The sequence below is a fragment of the Barbus barbus genome (genome assembly GCF_936440315.1).
Source record: "Barbus barbus genome assembly, chromosome: 26".
NCBI lineage: Eukaryota > Metazoa > Chordata > Actinopteri > Cypriniformes > Cyprinidae > Barbus > Barbus barbus.
The window spans coordinates 682,867-702,926 of record NC_136754.1 but is presented as its reverse complement, the minus strand read 5'-3'; the positions used below and the strand labels follow the sequence as shown (position 1 = coordinate 702,926).

General features: G+C 35.9%; 2 protein-coding genes across 5 annotated transcripts; both read right to left on the bottom strand.

The window, feature by feature from the left end:
* Positions 1-1,378: 1,378 nt before the first annotated feature.
* On the bottom strand, positions 1,379-14,839 carry mbd3a (methyl-CpG binding domain protein 3a). 3 transcript variants are annotated; one of them, XM_079378934.1, is made up of 7 exons: positions 14,617-14,839; positions 13,210-13,366; positions 12,990-13,127; positions 11,136-11,226; positions 5,886-6,063; positions 4,068-4,214; positions 1,379-2,431 (listed from the first exon to the last, which is right to left on the bottom strand). In XM_079378934.1, the coding sequence occupies exons 1-6, from the start codon at positions 14,724-14,726 to the stop codon at positions 4,070-4,072; spliced, it is 819 nt and encodes a 272-aa protein (XP_079235060.1). In that variant the 5' UTR covers positions 14,727-14,839; the 3' UTR covers positions 1,379-2,431; positions 4,068-4,069. The 3 variants fall into 3 exon arrangements, with proteins under 3 accessions (XP_079235060.1, XP_079235062.1, XP_079235061.1); XM_079378936.1 differs by having other exon boundaries at positions 14,713-14,839; XM_079378935.1 differs by having other exon boundaries at positions 14,806-14,833.
* A 261-nt stretch (positions 14,840-15,100) lies between these two features.
* On the bottom strand, positions 15,101-19,125 carry LOC306845937 (cytochrome b-c1 complex subunit 10-like). Of its 2 annotated transcripts, none has more exons than XM_079378957.1 (3): positions 19,021-19,125; positions 17,899-18,025; positions 15,101-16,024 (listed from the first exon to the last, which is right to left on the bottom strand). In XM_079378957.1, the coding sequence occupies exons 1-2, from the start codon at positions 19,068-19,070 to the stop codon at positions 17,905-17,907; spliced, it is 171 nt and encodes a 56-aa protein (XP_079235083.1). In that variant the 5' UTR covers positions 19,071-19,125; the 3' UTR covers positions 15,101-16,024; positions 17,899-17,904. The 2 variants fall into 2 exon arrangements, with proteins under 2 accessions (XP_079235083.1, XP_079235084.1); XM_079378958.1 differs by having other exon boundaries at positions 15,647-16,013.
* Between the last annotated feature and the right edge of the window lie 935 nt (positions 19,126-20,060).

Below are 20,060 nucleotides of genomic sequence, written 5' to 3'. Positions count from 1 at the left end.
TTTTATTTTATTAGCAAAATTTGACATAAACAAACATATCTTAATTGGTCTGTTGTTTTGTTCTTATATATATGTGTGTGTGACTCAATCCCGATACTTTGTAATATCTTTATTTATGCTTTTTTTGTTTCTTATTTGTATTATTATTATTTGTGTGTTCCTTTTTATTTTGCAATAATAAAAAGCCACTGGCAAATAAATAAATATTACAATACATGCCCATTATTTATAGCCTATATACACACAATCTATTTGTTCTAGTGATTCAGTTTCATAAATATATTGTATGAATACATAACATGCTATTATATAATTCCATAAATCTTATCTTATGAATTATTGTCTATTCAATTATTTTTTACATATTAATAGGGAAATATACAATTAAACATTTAATTGGTGACAAGGTGCGTTTGTTTTCTGTGACATATATATGACCCTGGACCACAAACCCAAATGCAATCCACACCAATGATTTCAATCTTTATTCTTTTGCACTTTATTATCAATGCATGGGTCAGTTTGAGTAAATACTGAAGCATTTAAAAAACCACAAAACCAGTTTAAAAAAAAAATTGAGATGTATGCATCATCTGAAAGCTGAATAAATAATCTCTCCATTGATGTATGGTTTGTTATGATCGGACAATATTTGTCTGAGATACAGCTATTAGAAAATCTGGAATCTGAGGGTGCAAAAAATCTAAATATTGAGAAAATTGCCTTTAAAGTTGTTCAAATTAAGTTCTTAGCAATGCATATTACTAATCAAAAATTAAGTTATATATTTACGGTAAGAAATTTACACAATATCTTCATGGAACATGATCTTTACTTAATATCCTAATGATTTTTGGCATAAAAGAAAAAGCTACATGTAACTAAATTATGTAACTACAAAAATGTAACTGTAATCAGCTACAGTTACTGAGAAAAACTGTTTAATTAAATTATAGTTACTTATAAAAATGTTAACGATTACAAAGGGGATTACATCAGATTTTTTCACACGCCCATACAGATTTAATTGATTTCTTTCATAAATTTCAGGAGTTTAGGACACAGACCAGGACACCTGCTTATTCAGTAACGGTTTTATTTCCCAATTAGGTATATCCTTTTTTTTTTAAGATTGTTTTTTTTTTCCCATGCCGTTGTTAGATGCCAGTGTTTCCTGTAGATATGATTACAATTTCCTAAATATAATACATTTATATTTCAAAATTCCATAAATATATTGTCTACTATAAACACATTTAATAATAAGTGTTAAGTACATTTTAAATATTAGTACAGAAAAACATACAGGTTTGTGACTCTACATTTGCCTTCTTTGAAATATGAGATATTTGCATTAAAAGAAAAAATGAATGTGCTGACGTGTTGAAAGACTTTTATTTCCCAAGTTTACAAAATCATGCGTCCTTCACCTACAAGGTTTGGATTTTCAAAAAGTGATCCAAGTCTTCTTGCAAATAAAGGGCAACATATAAAAACACCTCTCCTGCAAATTTAAAATATGACTGTACGATGCAATCATTTGTGAAGAACAAAGCATCAGGGTATGAGTCAATCATCTATTAAATTCAATCATGGGTGTGTGAAGAATTAGTGTAAGTGAAAAACAAGCCATCTACGGAGCAAACACTGATGCATCATGCAGATTTCTGTTCTGTAACCATTCAGTCCATAATAATAAACCACACTGCATCAGTGAATGATGACAAATATACCAGCTTCACACAGCAACACAAACAGCTTGATCCAGTCTGATGTAACTAAAAAAAAAAAAAAAAAATTCTAAATATTCAAATGATATCAGCTATGCATTGACAAATTCATGAATACAAAAACCTAAGCACCAACGTAAGAGCTCATGTCATGTCTGCACTCAAACAGCGCTGTAACAGAAGCTCAAATAGAGGAACCAGGATGAACTGAGCACCGTATTTGTACCAGCCATCACAAACTAGTATGTACATTATTCCCATAATCGGTCATAAAAACATGCCATTTTGTTTGTATAAAAAAAAAAAAACTAATGTGTAAAACTTTCATGATTTGAAATTAGCTTACGATGTCTGAATTAAACCTGGGCATCCGTCATACTGCCAGCACTGAAACTTACTCAAACCGACTGCGTTATGCTGCAAAAACCCAAACCTGATGGAGCACAACCCCAAACTTTTAGCTCATACGTTACAAAAATAGAGCAAATCCACTTCAAACAAGTTAAAAAGGTAGAAAAGTGAATTTGGTTTTATAAAACTGCTTGAAATGTTATGGTAAAACAAATGTTCACAGTTGAATAGGAGAAGAAAGGCAGGAGAGCGGCTGGTTTCTGCATAGGATCAGCTCAAGTCTGAGTGCGTCTTTGGGTTTGGGGAGGAAAAATACTGTCGTCCAGGTCGTCCCCATCTCCACCGCTTTCCTGCAGACACAGAGATTACAAACTTAAACCAGATCTTCTTCAAAGTGCTGAATCTTTCAATACATGTCCTCGAATACAGATCTGATCCTGGCCTTGAGATTGTGGTTTAATGCAGCTGCACTGGTTCACAATGTGAAAGCAACAACAGCAGCATTAGGGATATTTAAAAACAAAATATATAAATAAAAAAGTTAACTTAATACAAATGAAATAAACTTTTAAAAATGTAAAATAAAAGAATCTGTATACATAAATAGCAAATTAACTAAAAATAGGCTCGTTTCACATTGCAGATAATTTACATTTAACAATATGCTTAACATTTCATATTGCACAACACATTTCTACAAAACCAGGAAAAATTGAGCAACTTATTTGCACCAGTTATCACAAACCAATTATTATTATTATAATAATAAGATATCAGTTTTAAATCATGTATTTTAACATTACAATACAACTGATCTGTGTAAACGATGTTAGAGACTATCATGATCTGGCAAATAATTAAAAAATGAAGTTTAAAATAATTTTACTGTTCACATGAATTAAAAATAGGCTTATTTTGTTATAAACTTAGATTTTATTTTATGCAGTTAAAAGGAACACTCCACTTAAAAAAAAAAAAAAAAAAGGCTAATTTTACAATTCCCCAAGAGTTAAACCGTTCAGTTTTATCGTTTTTGAATCCATTCAGCCGATCTCCGGGTCTGGGAGGAGCACTTGTAGCTTAGCTTAGATCATTGAATCGGATTAAACCATTAGCATTTGGTCATCAAAAGTGACAAAAGTAATTGAAAAAAAACTTGACTTTTCTGTAGTTACATCGTGTACAAAGACCGACGGAAAATGAAAACTTCCAATTTTCTAGGTTGATATGGCTAGGAACTATACTCTCGTTCTGGCGTAATAATCAAGGAGCATTGCTGTCGTACCATGAGTGCAGCAGGCGCAGTGATATTACACAGCACCTGAAAGTAGTCCCCAGCTATATCATAACTACTTGCCTAGCTGGGGACTACTTTCAGACGCTGCGTCATATCACTTACGTAATATCACTTATTACGCCGTTCCTTTAAAGCCTTGTTCAGACTGTCAGCCCAAATCCGATTTTTGTGCAAATCCGACTGAAATCCGATCAGATTTAGATAGTCTGAATGGCAACAAACTACATAATCCGATTTGTGAAAATCCATTTCGAGCTACATTCGTACATCGGATTTAGCGTAGCTTTTTCACATCCTCACACCACGTAAAACGTAAACACATCAGAAGTTTTTGCAGAAAACATGCTGAACATCTTTGCAGAAACAAGCTTGTGTCTTTGCAAATTCAAAAGTCAAGTGGAAAAAAACTATATACTGTTAGTATACTATGACCTCTGTGTTTTGAAAGTAGCGGAGACGACAAAAAATAAAGCAAAGAAGCGGAGACGGCAGCACAGAATAAAGCTTCCTGTGTAAAACTGTACTATTTCTGAATGGTTGTAGAAATGTAAAGAAAGAAAGTAGTAAAAAAAAAGAGATGTTCATATAATAAAAAGGATTAAATACTGAATGGAATTGATTTGATTGAAAAAGCATCCTCCTCTCTAATTACAGCTTCATCTGTTAGTCTGATTTGTTGTTTCTCTTACAGCTATACAGACTCCATTTCCTCGTCGTTGGACTCTTCCTTCAGAGCTTTGGCCTCGATGGTGGCTTCCTCTATGTGTGCGAGCATGTCTGCCATGAGCGCTTCCTCCAGCCTCTTCCTCACGCTATACACCAGATCTTCCTGCTTCCTGTGGACGAAGCAGTGCATTTCAATCAAGCATTCGAACATCGGTCATCTTCACGGCATCGGAGATAAACGTTCATTATTCTACTGTAACATACTGGAGCTTTCAGACGCCAAACATCCTTCCCAGTCCAACGAGAGCATTAGATTTATTTGCCGTTTTCACTTTCATTTCAGTTAAAATATTTTTATTTTTGTTGTTTACATAGTTTTTTTTTTATTTATTTTTGTTTATTTCAGGACTTCAAATTATACTGAACTTTTTTGGCTATATAGTTTATTAATTTTTATTTTGTTGCAATTTAGATAACCAGAAGACAATCAGAAATGTTGCTAAACAAAATAGCTGAAATAAGATAACTTAAACTTATGAGAAAACAACCTTTTATTTTAGACTAGTTAAAATAAAACAAGGGTAACACTTCACAATAAGGTGTCATTTGTTAACACGAGTTAATGTATTAACTAACATGAACAAACAATGAACAGTGCATTTTTTACACGATTCATTCATCTTTGTTAATGTTAATGAAATAGTCATTCATCGTTCATGTTAGTTCACAGTGCATTAATGGTAACAAACACAACCTGTGATTTTAATGATGTATTAGTAAACTCTGAAACTAAGTATTGGTCATTATTAGTTCATGTTAACATATGTAGTTAACTAATGTTAAATAATGAACCTTATTGTAAAGTGTTATCAAAATAAGAAAGAACCTTTCTAAAATTTTAAATTCAATTAATGCTTTAATATTAATGTTAATAATTCTTTATTATGGATTTAGTTTTCATACACGATAATAATCCTAGGTTAGACAAAAATAAATAAATAAATAATAATCTAAGTTGATCTAAATGAGTTTACCCCAAACAGCAGAAGAATTAAAATGTGTGTTTTTTTTAATCAGAGCCTCTAAGAGAATTCTTTACTGTAAGGATCAGACAATCATGTTCAACTAAATCATGTGAATCTAAGGAAGAAAAAAAACAGTAGTAGTAGTGCTGGGCAGTAGGACCAAAAATCATAGTATTTTTCAAAATTACACCGGTTTCACAGTATGAGATGGGTTTTTTTTTTTGTTTTTTTTTCCCCCATGCATGACCAGGTGTTAACCACATTTTCTACTGATTGAGAGAGGAAAAACTGCAGCAGATCGAATTAGAATGCCCTACTTTACTGTCATGAGTGAATATTGTAGAAAAATTCCACCCTAAATAGTGACTAAACACGACCCATTAATACATGTTAACCAGGAGTCACTCATTTATAATTGCAACATCGTCTACACTAAAGAGCGACTGTATGTGGTGGTTTTGGCCAAGTTGTATTACTTTTTTGTCTCATGGAGCACACTCCCTGTGTTTGAGTAATGAACTTAAAAAAAAAAAAAAAAAAGTGCATAATATTAACACATGAACTACGCTCATATTTATAATTTCAAACACTCAGTAAGTGATGGGTGCTGTTTTGTACTCATTTATTGAACACTCAAAAGTGAACAGTGGCATTCTGTATGAATCGGTATACCACCCAGCACTACAGAGAAGGCCTCAAAAACACCTGTTTGGGAGTTTCTAGTGATCCTGCAGACCGTAATTAGGTTTAGAGCTAAACTCTGCTGGACTGGATGGCTCTGCATCACTACAAACACTGTGGAGTGTCAGCTTGTACCTGATGTCTTCGTCCGTCACCATGAAGGCTTTGCACAGAGGCTGTGTGGTGTTGAGCCAGACTCCGGGGTTCTTCTCCACCGCGGCGGACAGCTGACCCGTGATAGGAGCCGAGCTGGTGTGCAGGGCGCTCGCTAAAGCCGAGAGCAGCGTCTTATCCGTGTAACCCGGACCCACACCTGCCATTTCAAACAATACATTAACTCAATACTGCAGTGATGACCAGTTATGTAGCTCTGCTGCAGTTGAAAAAATGGCGGGCCCTGGACTGTCGAACTAACAAACAGTCCTCTCGAACAGTTGTCTTACGGGGTCTGCCTGACCTGGGCCTGTCATGAACTTCACCAGTTTCTTCAAATCTTTTTCTTATCCTCTCCACTTGACGTTTAGATACATTAAAGATGTCTGCCACCTCAGCAGGAGACTTGGTCTTCAGGCTCTTGATGATCAGCACGTTGGTCTGTGGTAGAATCTTTGGCATGCTGTCAGAGGTCAGGATGCATTTCAAATGAAGGCTGGGTGTGCTGGGGTTCTTCTACACACCTGGGAATGTGTTCATTACAGTATTTGTCACAGGTGACGCTCTAATCTGTGATTGGTTGAATCCTATAAAGATGTGACAAGACTTTTGTCTAAGCAAAGTCTGACCTTTCTGTCCTAATTAAATGATTAAACATCAAGGCATGATAAGATTTTATTTTGGTAAAATAAGCGTAATCTAGAGGCCTTTGCCTTTCATATAAGCCACTTCTGATTCCAAATGATCAACTAGAAGTCCAGTTATTATTTGTTGTTCCTACAACTTGGATAGGCGACAAGACTTTTGTCAGGGGGTGTATGCTGCAGTCAGTCATCGCCGGTGTGGAAATCAGGGCTCCTACACATTTTCCTATTCAAAATTCCATACTTTTCCAGACTCAAATTTCCAAACCTCTCGGGGGATTTTCAGACCACATTTAACTTAAATGGTTCATTATTTGCAGCCTTATATTTGGTATAATACAGTCATCTGTAAAAAATTCTCATTGATTTTCTCGAAGTGACAATATACGAGTCGCTAAAATAAAAAAAGAAATAAATGCACCCTTTTACACGCAAGAAACCTTTTTGTGGCCTAAAGAAACCATTCACATGTGCATGGGAATGTTTTGCATGCTTACGCATTACAATCTCTACTTTTATATAACCTATTTCCTTTCTGCATCACTGCTATCTTACTACAAATAAAACGATAGTATGGAAGCACATGAATTAACAGATCTACCTGCTCAATTTTGCTTTTCATACAGTACTACCTCTATTATCAAGGCCTAATGTCCAATTTAACACATCCTTTGTGGTAGTGAAGAACCCGTGACACGAAATGGGCTGATGGCATAAAATTTGCCAAGTCCAAGGGCAAGTCCAAGTCCAAAAAACTGGCACTGTAAAAAAGTGTTTAAGATTTGGCTTTCATTCAAGATTCAAGATTCAAGAGTTTTATTCGTCACATACACAATTATACAGAGTATAACCAGCAGTGAAATGTAGGTCAGGTCCGCTCCAAGGACAGTGCAATTATAAAGTATACAAATATTAAGAGAAGAAAAGTAGAAAAAAATAAAATAAAATAAAAAGATAGATAAAAAATATAAATATAAATGTGCAGGTCAGTATGTTGTTGACTTAAATAGTACTAAGAGGAATGTGCAAAATAATGTGCAAAAAAGTTGTACAGGGTATATAATAGCAGCAATATGAGGTAGAGAAAAATTATGAATAGCTTATTGATATGGTGATATTTACATGGAGTCAAGGGATGTTATGACACAGAGTTAGAGTTTAGGAGCCTGATGGCCTGGGGGAAGAAGCTCCTCCTAAGTCTCTCAGTTTTTGCCATCAGGCTACGGAAGCGCTTACCAGATGGAAGCAAAGTGAATAGCTGGTTACCAGGGTGATTTGAGTCCTTGATTATTTTGACAGCTCTATTTTTGCAGCGTTTGAGGTAGATGTCCTGCAGAGAGGGGAGAGCAGACCCTGAGATGCGCTCAGCTAAGCGCACAACTCTCTGTAGTGCTTTGCAGTCCTGATTGGAGCTGTTTCCATACCACACTGAGATGCACTGAGTCAATACACTTTCTATGGTCCCTGAATAGAAAGTTTTCAGGATTGCTGGTGAGACCCTGAATTTCCTCAGCTGTCGCAGATGGTACAGTCTTTGCCTGGCTTTCTTTACCTGAGTTTGGATGTGTGTAGTCCAAGTCAGGTTCTCGGAGATGTTTACACCGAGGTACTTGAAGCTACTCACCCTCTCCACAGGGGACCCACTGATCATAAGAGGTGTGTAGGGCTGCTGCTGTCTCTTCCTGAAGTCCATGATCAGCTCTTTAGTTTTGCTCACATTCAGAGAGAGACAGTTGTCCTGGCACCATGATGTGAGTCTCTCTACCTCGTCCAAGTATGCGGTCTCATCGTTGTTGGAGATGAGGCCCAGAACCACAGTATCATCAGCGAATTTGACAATAGATGTGGAGCTGTGAGAGGACACGCAGTCATGCGTGTAGAGAGAGTAGAGCAGGGGACTCAGGACACAGCCCTGTGGGGCTCCTATGTTCAGAGTGATGGAGTTTGAGGTGAACTGGCCAACTTTCACCACTTGAGGTCTGCCGGTGAGGAAGTCTTGAATCCAGTCACAGAGTGAGGAGTTTAGGCCGAGGTCTGTGAGTTTAGATGCCAGTTTGATGGGGACTATAGTGTTGAAAGCTGAGCTATAGTCAATGAATAGCAGCCTTACATAATTTCCATTGTTGCTATCCAAGTGTGTGAGGGAAGAGTGGAGAACGTGAGAAATGGCATCGTCCGTGGATCTGTTTGGGCGGTAAGCAAACTGAAGAGGGTCCAGAGTATCAGGGATGGAGGAGCAAATGTGGCTCTTTACAAGTCTCTCAAAAACCTTCATGACTATAGATGTGAGGGCAACTGGGCGATAGTCATTCAGGCAAGAGGGTTTATTGTTCTTTGGCACAGGGATAATGATGGATTTTTTGAACGAGGTGGGAACCACGGCGGTAGCAAGGGACTCATTAAAGATAGAAGTGAACAAACCAGCGAGCTGATCGGCGCAGGACCTCAGAACACATTGGGGCAGTATGCCATATTTCAAGGCCTTTAATGCATAGTCAGTGGCGGCCAAGAAACCACACCGCAAAATGGGCTGATGGCACAAAAGGTGGCACATTGTGCATGGTCCTATATGCTAAAAGTAATGGTTTCCCGTGCACACAAGTTTATTTTTTATTTTTGCAAAGGTCCTTGAGGTTATGTTATACGGTGCTAAGAATATAGTGTGAACAACCCCAAAATGCTTATAACTTGAATTTTGCATAATGAAAATGTGTACCTTAAATTCATCCAGTCAAGTTTGGCGATCACAAAAAAAAAAAAAAAAAAAAAAAATCGGGGCAAAGTCTAGAAACATTTTTCCTTACTTTGCTTTCCTTTTTCCATACTTTTCCAAACCCCGTGGGAACCCTGGAAAATGCTATGACGTTTCGAGAAACAATGAAAAATTTGCTTTATGTCGTGTATTTTGTATTCTGTATTACGATGAAAGGATGGTTCATTTTTAACAGCAGATTCAGTGACGTTAGATCCGATCTGCGCATCACTGCACGTGTCTGCAGTGCGTTACGGCTCCACAGGCACCGGAGCTGATCGTGGCCGCTCTATAAACATTCATTTATAAAACAGGCTTTCCTGTAGCTCAAATAGTAGAGCATGGCGCTAGCAACGCCAAGGTCATGGGTTCGATTCCCAGGGAAACCAAGAGCTGATAAAATGTAAAAACTGTAACTTGAATGCAATGTAAGTCGCTTTGGATAAAAGCGTCTGCTAAATGCATAAATGTTATAAAACAATATCTCCTTTGGCCATATTAGCCTCCTCAATAGCATTAACAGAGGCTTTACTCCTTTTAAACTTTATCTGGAATGTCACGTTTCAATCTGCCTGATGAAAGGATTTGAAAAAAAAAAAAAAGGTACTTAATATTGCATCATTTGTGATTTATTTTATCCACCCGCAAATAATCAGAATGCATTTTTTTATTACCCGACCCGTGGATTATCCGCAGCGTCTGTGGAGAACCGTGAAACTACTCCGTTTTGTTCTTTCAGTAGTTTAAATTTCTTTTTTTCCTCTTCAGTCTTATGTTGGACTGCATTAAACCTCATGTACATCAGACTTCTCCATGTTGGACTTTAAATGTTTATTTATTTTGTCCTCTCTCTAACATTGGATGATCAAAACGTTCTCATCTTGAGCAGAAAAGATAGAGATCAGTTTCAAAGTTTAAATTCCAACCTAGACATCTAAAAACAAACAAACACACGTGTGTGTGTGTGTGTGTGTGTGTTCTTAGCCTACAGATTAATAATGCTAAATGTAGATCAGAAACGTCTTGTTACATCTTGTTTGAATCGTAGGTTATAGATAGATAAATAGATAACTATATTTGCAGCATTGTTTTTTTCCAGCTGTAGTTTAGTGAAAATAATTATCATTTTGCCTCTTGCTGCGTTTCTGTTGTTGTTAAAATAACCACGGCAGCTCCACGAGGATACTGTGAGTAATCTGAGAATATTTGTTTTCTATTTGAATTGGTTCATTTGAAAGTAGATATTTCGTTCTCTCTAGAGATGTATTCATATCTGTAAGGCAAGTATACACAGAGTTTCACACCGAGAGTGCATCCTGTTTGCTTTCATTATTTTACAAAAGCGCAATGTTTTGTTGTTATTGTGAGTGCACACAAATAAACGTAGAGTCTTTACAGATTTGAAAGATGTATTACTCTTTTAAGAGTGTTTTAAGAGCGAGTGTGTCCTGCAGTGATCTACTGTTCAGCTTCCACACAGACACCGAATAGCGCTCATTTCTCTAGGTTAACATTAGATTAAGCGGCCATGTAAAGTTGCTAATACTTACATATTTGAGAAAAGTCATATTTGAGGTCGATGAATGACGAGGCAAGTGTTTGAATGTCCTGCTCGATGTACTGTATTACCACAAAGACCAGCCGTTAACGATCTGTCCGTCACGGACTGCGTGACTTCGCCTGTGGATTTAATTTTTTTTCTGCGACTAAGCAGCTAATAAAATTTGTCAAACAAGCCTCTTCTGGGTTGACTAACGGTTAGTCAACTATTAGAGGGCAGCCTTAGATTAGAGCACATTTCATTCAGTTTTATGAGAACTGCTCTTCCATTTTCACCTTGCAATCCTTTAGGAAGATCCATGGTCTTCACCAACTCCTCTGCGATATCATAAGTGTCGAGTCCGCTCAGCTTTTTCTCCCAGAACAGCTGTGAAATAAACAGACCAAAAATGAATGAATGATGCACTTATATTTCTCCCTCGGGCCGTTTTCCTGGCAGCAGGAACTCGGAAGCGGCTGATAGTGACGTTTGGATTACGAGTCCGACTCTCTAACCATTAGGCCACGACTTCCCCGAATCGTGGTCGACCTGTATTGTTCAAGTTTGGGGTCAGTAAGATACAATAAGTTTGAAATATTTTTATTTAGCAAGTACACATTAAATTTATGAAATGTGACAAAGAATGGAAGCCTGCTTACACCACAGGATAATTAATTTTTTTAAAAAGGTAACTGCAACTTTATATATCACAACTGTCCTTTTTTTTTTTTTTTTGCAAGATAAAGAATCTCAATTACCCTTTTTTTTTTTTTTTCTTTAAATACGGTGACAGAAACAGGCTTCAGAGCTCGCAAAATTTCTAAATCCCTGGTAGCCCTTCGGGCAGGTTCTCTTCAGATTTTGGTAGCCCAAAAATTAATTTAACTAGCCCAAATAAAATAAAGACCATGTCAATCAAAACATTTTCAATACACTATGACAGACTAAATTCAGAAGAACTGTGGAGAACAACGTCTCCAAGATGCTTCAAATATCAACGAATATCAAGGAAAGAGTTTTATTTTACTATTTACAAGGTATTTGCAGAATTCTTAAAAATCTATTTAAGGCAATTTGAAAAATTATTTCTTATACCATTTAACGTATTTAAAAACTCTTCAGTTTAGTTGTATCAAATTTAAGGACCCGTGGGAGCAATGTTCCCTCTAATTTTTTTCTTGCTGAGCAAAACTTCTCTCTATTGGGCAGCCACCTGAGCAAAAGCATTCTTTACACCAGACCTGTACAGCACGCACACAAAAAAGTGTGTAACTTTTAACTTTAATGTGCTATTTATATTTGATTTGACCCTTGATGTAACTAAATGATCATTTTAGGTTAAAGAGAATTGTTTTTTACTGTACAATACACTGCAGTTCAAAAGAATGGATCAATGAAGTTTTTTAAAGAAGTTTCTTATGCTCATCAAGGCTGCATCTATTTGATAAAAAAACTGAATATTTCACAAAATAATATTGTGAAATATTGCAATTTAAAATAAATGTTTTCTATTTTAATATACTTTAAAATGTAATTAATTCCTGTGAAGCAAAGCAGTATTTTCAGTCACATGATCCTTTAGAAGTCATTCTAATATGCTGATTTTTAATCAAAGTTGGAAACAGTTGTACTGCTTATTTTATATACTGTATTTTTTTGGGACCTGTGATATAAAAAAAAAAAAAAATTAAAAAGAACAGTGTTTAGTCAAAATAGAGATTGTTACAATATAAACTATTCAAAATGTTGGGGTCAGAATTTTTTCTTTCTTTTTTAAAGATACTTTTAAAAAAAAAGTTTAAAGAAAGTTCAATCAACTTTATTCAGCAAGGATGTGTTAAATGGATAAAATTGATAGCAAAGACTTCTATTGTTAGAAATATCCCTATTTTGAATAAATGCTGTTCTTTTAAACTTTTTATTAATCAAAGAATCAAAGCAAAAAGTAACAGGTTCCAAATAAATATGAAGCAGCACAACAGTTTCAACACTGATAATAAATTAGCATATTAGAGTGATTTCTGAAGGATCATGGGACTCTGAAGACTGGAGTAATGATGCTGAAAATACAGCTTTGATCTCAGGAATACTCCGACCCTGGAGTTTTAAATATATCCCTTGTAAACAGCTGCACCACATGTGATATTTACCTGTCTGGGTTGGTCAACAGCTTTCTGAGGATCCGTCTTGACCTTGTTGCTGGGGTGATTTGTGACCTTGGTGACAGGCTGTTTGAAGATGGACGCCGTCTGTCGGACCGGCAGTGACGTGTTCAGATCAGGTTTACCCTGAAAACAGGCATCGGGACATCACAAACAGCACAACACAGAAAGCAAAAACTGCAGTGCACATAAGTCGGTCAGTCTTTACCTTGCTCTGACTTTGATCGCAGCGAAACCGCTGCCTGTTCTTATTCAGTTTGCTCATCAGCATCTTCCCTGTACGGAAATCAAAGGAGCTGAGATCCATGGAGTTTCCCAGATATCGGACCAGCTGTGGTTTACTCCGAAACTTCTTCCCTGTTGGACTAAGAGAGAAAGGAAAGATCAAAAAACATTCCTTACTATCCAGACCGACAACAGCACTTCCACTGCATAACCTGTCAACCCAACATATGCATGTTTTACAAACAACTCTAGTGTTAAACAAGAAAGGAATATGCATTTACACAATTTTTACCAGCTAAAATATGGTTTCAAGTCAGTTATTTCTATCTTTTGCTGTAGTGTGTCAGCAGGAAATATCAGTTTACATTCCCAAACATTCATTTTGCCTTTAATTCTAATAATGCAGTGAGATTTTTGTCTGACAACAGCCAGTGCTCCACACAAAGATCTGATCTGATCATCATCCAGTCTGTCTAGAATGACATGAATTAACAACAAACTATGACAGACTAAATTCAGAAGAACTGTGGAGAACAACGTCTCCAAGATGCTTCAAGAAACCTACCTGAAAAACTATGTGCTAGTGCACCGAGGGCAAAAGCTGCTTTAAACGCAAAAGATGCTCACACCAAATGTTGATTTAATTTAGTTAATTAAAGCTCCTCAAACTTTGAAGGTTGGATTCTTGAAGCGTCTTGGAGACATTGTTCGCCACAGTTCTTCTGCTCAGTTTGTTCCGTTTCTTCATGTCATTCCAGACAGAACTGGCTGGATGATGATATATAGGTATAGGAAGGAGATATACACACACACACACACACACATATAGGGAGTATTTTTGAGTAAATAATTACAATTATTACAGACCCCTAAAAATAGCCCTAAAAACTGCTGTGTTCCTACCAGAGTAAAGTGACAGTATCAGACTGTGCATGGTGCAAATGATAATTGCCATTTATATTTTACATTATATTGAATAAACTGAATAGTTCAGCTCATCCAGGGATTCTCATGAAAAAAAAGCGATTATTAATAAGAAAAACGTCATTAATTGAACTTTTGCAGCCGCTGCATCACTTACCACAGACTACAAGGAAATATGTAGTCAAGTGAAACTAGAACAAAAGAATAAACTAAATCAACAGAAAGGAACAAAACAAAAACAACGAGTTAGCATGGATGCTAGCGCAGATTAGCGCTCAGTGCTAACACGCAGGAGACGCTAAACACGATTAGTTTAATGTACGACCAACAAACGGTAATAATCTGGAATAATGACGTACTAGAGTGGTCAATTAGCCAATTGAGGTCGAATTAGAGCTTGTTAATTAATATATAAAGGCAGTTTTTGTGTCGGCTCGCTGGTCTCCGGCTAATCCCGCTGCAGTACCTAAAATAATAGACATCACTTTTCCCCGCGGACAAGCCCGACTTTCTGGTCACTTCTTCCCTTTTCCAACCATTTGGGAGAGCCGAGCACTCCCACCTTTTCCTCTCCATGTTTCTCCCGGAGTCTCTCTGGAGGAAAAGCTGTGAATGTTTCGCGTTAAAGGCGGCCGCTGCTCTCTATCCCGCTCACCTCACGACCTCCTGACTCATGACTCGCTCTCTGTGAACCGAGAGTCGACTCGCAGTTCACTCATCTGCGGAGTAGTACAAATATCAAATATTACGATTTAATAAATAAAATAAGAGCTGAAAACATATTTGCTGTAAATCTCAGAAAGTCTGTAGCGATTACAGAGTCGATAGTTGTTTAACAAAGGATAGTGATGAATGGAGAATCGGATCTTACTGTTCAGTCAGAATCGACTCACTGAATCAAAAAAGTTATATCATGTAAAAGCGACAAAATCTTTTAAAGTATATTTTTTAAAGACAAGTAATCTAACTTTATGAAATATCGGACATGTATAGTAAACAATACAAATAAAAAAAAATACACGCACAAACAAAACACTTTTATTACTTGAAATAAAATGATCAAATGTAATAAAATAAATAAAAAAAAAACACTTAAATGGACTATTTCGGCTATAGCCAAGGCGATATTTCTTATTTTCGTTTAGTTTATGTACTAAAACTAAATAAACATTATATAAATAGAAATAAAAAATAATAAAGGAAACACAAAACGACTAAAACTTAAAAAAAAAAAAAAAAAAACAATGACAATCTCATGCAAAATATTAACAAAAATCATAATTGCATTCCAATGATCCTAAATTAACACTGGTGTATTAGAAGATTTGAAGCCTGATTCAAAAACTTATGCACAGTAATCCAAGAATTAACCTGAAAACAAAAGTCAATTAATTATAAGAATCAGATGATCATAAAAACACATGTTAATATTGGTAAACGTGCACATGTATAACTGGTGATCAAAGCATAACAGACACCTCAAATTCATTTTCTTTGATTTATTAACAAGCACAGCCAGTAACCCGCGGATGACACTGAGATCACAACACAATTTAAAAACCGAGTTCAGGTCCACGATGGCGTTCTCAAGAACAGAATTACAGCGCATTTATTCCATGAGGATTCAGTGGAACGAAATGATGAAGCTCTTTAATGAAACATTACATATACATCTTTATAATCATTAGATTCTGATCGTGAGACTTTTCATGAGGGGAAAAATGGATTGAACACGCCAAAAAATAAATATCACATTGTTCGTTAGTAGTGATGAACAAAAGGAGGTGATTCACTAGTTCAATTCACACGCTGGATTGATGTCTTCATCTCCAACGGTCACAAACGTCTCCATCTTCAATCCATCTAAAGCCAGACTGACCAACAGGGACATAGAAAACAACAGAAGATATAGCAAATAAAGACGTCAGCACTCAAATCAAAAGTGACTGTCTGTTCAGAGAGATAGTACAAATCCAGTTTTTTTGGAGCAAAAATTACTCAAATATATTTAGTTTTTGTTGTTTGAAGAGTTTAAAAACAAAACCAAAAATTAAATCTGATTCAGAAAAAAAGATTTTCATATCATACACTACCAGTCAAACGTTTTTGAACAGTAAGATTTTTACTGTTTTTTCAAAGTCTCTTCTGCTCACTAAAAACAGTAACATTTTGAAATATTTTTAGCATTTAAATTAGCTGTTTTCTATTTGAAGATATTGTAAAATGCTATTTATTCCTGTGATTTCAAAGCAGTATTTTCAGCATCATTACTCCAGTCACACGATCCTTCAGAAATCTTTCTAATATTCTGATTTGCTGCTCAAAAAAATCATTTATTATGATGATGATGATGATGAAAACAGCCAAGTAGAATTTTTTTCAGGATTCTTTGATGAATAGAAAGTTCAAAAGAACAGCAGAATTTATCTGAAATAAAACTCTTTTGTAACATTAAATGTCTTTATCAACACTTTTGATCAGTTTAAAGCATCCTTGCTGAATAAAAGTACTCATTTCTATAACCCCCTCATATGAATGGTACAGTGTATAATGTTACAAACAGTGTTGGGGGAGACGCATTACAAGTAACGCAAGTTACATAATCAGAATTTCAAGTAACTAGTAAAGTAACGCATTACTTTTTAATTTACAAGAAAATATCTGAGTTACTTTGTTTTCCCATTTCTTGACTGACAAGTCTCCTGTCCCCATGTTGGGAGAAATCGGAAGTACAGAGGCATTGTGTGTGCTGTGAACATGATGTTACTGTTATATACTAAATGTCTTTGCTGCTGACCTTTGATGATCCAGTTCAATCATACTAATAAGCAAAAATGACTTTAGATAAACTAACAGTTGTGCTTCATTGTTTTTATATTGCTGAAGAGTGTTGAACCTTCTCCTGCGTTCTACTGTACAGACCTGAATATACTCTTCCTTCAGCCTGAGGTTTATTCATTACACTTTTTAGTGTGAAAGGGCTTTTACATTTGACTTCTTATATTAAAAACAAACAATCAAGCCCTGCTTATATTTAAAAAGTAACGCAAAAGTAACGTAATGCATTACTTTCCATAAAAAGTAGCTAAGTAACGTAATTAGTTACTTTAGGGAGTAACGCAACATTATAATGAATTACTTTTACTTACTTTTGTCATTTTAGCAGACGCTTTTGTCCAAAGCGACTTACAAATAAAAGTAACTAAAACAAAAAAGTTACAACTCTATAAATACTATAGCCTACCCACATATTTAAGAAAATAAAGAAATTAAATAAAATTTAAACTTTTAAAAGTAACTTTCCCCGACACTGCTTACAAAAGCTTTTTATTTCAGATAAATGCTGATCTTTAGATCTTTCCATTCAACTATTTTGAATATTGATAATAATAATTTAACAATAAATGTTTGTTGAGCAGTAAATCAGTATATTATAATGATTTCTGAAGATCATGTGACACTGAAGACTGGAGTAATGATGCTGAAAATACAGCTGCAGATCACAGAAATAAATTACATTTTAACACATATTCACATAGAAAACATATTTTAAAGAGTAAAAATATTTCACAATATCACTGCTTTTGCTGTATTTTGGATCAAATAAATGCAGGCTTGGTGAGCAGAAGAGGTTCTTTAAAACATTTAAAATCCCAATCTTTTGGCTGGTAGTGTACAGTAGTGTCTATAAAAATAAGTCCTTGCTCCTGAAGTCCAGACAGATTAATGAGAGATAAACATGACAAACCTTCATCTAATCTTCCTTCCTGAACTTTCCTCCGATGTAAGGAACATAGTCCAAGATGAGCCTCCAGTCTGTGAAGTGAACGAGAGCAACACCTCCAACTCCTCCCCAGACCGCGAGCGTGGGAACCCTGGAGAACATCACGTTCATCAGCAAACGATGAAGCTGCTGGATCATAGCTAACATGCAAACGCCTCTAAATGATCAACATCATCAAGCTTTGCTGTTGAACCTGTTTCACACTCAATCTCCTGCATGTCTTCTGGCTCTGATTGATAGTTTAGAGTGTTTTATCCAGTAAAAGCTCTTTTAGTGTAATAGTACAAGCGTCCAGCTTCAGCTGCTGCTTCTCGTGTCAAATCTTGCCTGATTTCTATCAAGTAAAGGTCAGAATAACTGCAGTCATATCTCCAGAAGAACTCTTACTGGACTGAAGCAGCTCAGCTTTACTTGATTCTCCGTCAATCATTTTCTAGAAAAATCACTGCGTCTCAAATCTGATCATCAGGATCTTTTGAGGAACAAAATCATTGCATTATATGTTTGGATCATTTCAATCTCATTTTACTGAGACAGATTACTGCAGATATAGAGTGATGACTGATATTTAGATCATTTTATGTCAGTATCTGTTATAAAGATCTCATTGATTTACATCACAAGCAGAATTTCATCAAATAAATATCAGCATCTGCAGCAAATTACACAGTTTGAGTCTCTAACTTTACAGAGTTAAAGACATGTTTATTTTAAACCTATTAAGATATCAACAAGATGATCAAAATAGAATCAAACAGCAATTAATGCAGTTAGAGGTTACGGTTCTCTTCTTAATGTTACTGTAATAAACCAGAACATGAAGGTTTTTCAAGACAAAGGAAATAAATAGCGGTCACATAAACACATACTACACTATCAAATAAATAACATATGCAGTATAAAGCCAAAGAAACCGTGGAAAGAGCACGACAGTCCAGTTTAGAGTGTTTTGTCGTGACCTGAGCTCGTTAGCTTTAGCATGCTAGTCAGGTCGCCACAAGGACAACACTATTAATACAAGCCAACACATTATATTAATAAAACAGCACGGTCCTCCTGCTGTACGGAGCTTTACCATGTTCTTACCACGATTTCGCGATAGACATGTATTTCTGTCCGATTATTTTGCCCAACATGATCAGACGTGTGTGAAGAGCAGAAGGGCCAGAGCAAACTACGGAAGACGCGTCATCAACTGAGCGACATGCGCGGACGTTCCTTATCGAGGGGCTGTTACAAATTAAAAGTCTTTAACTTAAAAGTACGCTAAAATAATTTGCATAAAAGGGAAATTGAGGTTTAAAGTTTTCTTTTTGTCTTAAAAGTTTAATTTAACACGTCATAAAAAAGATGCGTATGAATAATAAATATCATTTAAAAAAACGAACAATTTGTAAAACGGAGATAAGTAGCTTGATGTCCAGCAGGAGGCGATGCGAGACCGAACACGTGTGAACTACTACATTTCTTTTTTCAATTCTACATGCATATTCTCCAGTATTGGGGAAATGCACTACAATATTGCGTTACTCCCTAATAAATAACTAATTGCTTTACTTAGTTACTTTTTATGAAAGGTAATGCATTACTTTCGTGTGAATTGCATTAGTTTTTTACGATCACTATAACATTTTTTTCAATACTTTTGACAATTTTCCTAAACTTTTAACACAACATCCGTTTGTGTAGGCTATACAATTAACACATTCCCTGTTGCTTTGACACAAAATGCATGCAGTTAACACAACTTCTTTTACACGCAAGCTCAACCAAGACCAAAACAATGTCATTTTACTGCCAAATGTTCAAATGCTTTCACACTGTATGTCAGAACAGATAACATCATGTTCTAAATCTAACTTAGAGGATCTTTCAGTCGAATGACCATAGGATATACAGTAAAAGAGGAGCTCTTTGGGCTGATCTTGTGTGGAAAAGTGCACTCCTGCATAAATGTGAGATTTTAGAAGATCTGCACCAAAGACTGGTGCCAGAGAAAGGGGTCAGGTGGGACAGCACTTGCCAATATATGTGATCACATGGAACAATGTGGCATGCCACCATTCCCAGTGCAGTCAGAGCCTGGTCTGACACCATGTCTCTTTTACTTGACCCTTACTCCCCTT

Excerpts from the sequence above, each read along its gene's own strand:
- mbd3a (XM_079378934.1), bottom strand. The coding sequence starts at position 14,726 with ATGGAGAGGAAAAGGTGGGAGTGCTCGGCTCTCCCAAATGGTTGGAAA. Across the intron at positions 13,128-13,209 it reads GCGATCAAAGTCAGAGCAAG|GGTAAACCTGATCTGAACAC; the intron begins GTAAAGACTGAC and ends GCCTGTTTTCAG. Across the intron at positions 11,227-12,989 it reads CTGTTGACCAACCCAGACAG|CTGTTCTGGGAGAAAAAGCT; the intron begins GTAAATATCACA and ends TTTATTTCACAG.
- LOC306845937 (XM_079378957.1), bottom strand. The coding sequence starts at position 19,070 with ATGTTGGGCAAAATAATCGGACAGAAATACATGTCTATCGCGAAATCG. Across the intron at positions 18,026-19,020 it reads ATGTCTATCGCGAAATCGTG|GGTTCCCACGCTCGCGGTCT; the intron begins GTAAGAACATGG and ends GATGTTCTCCAG.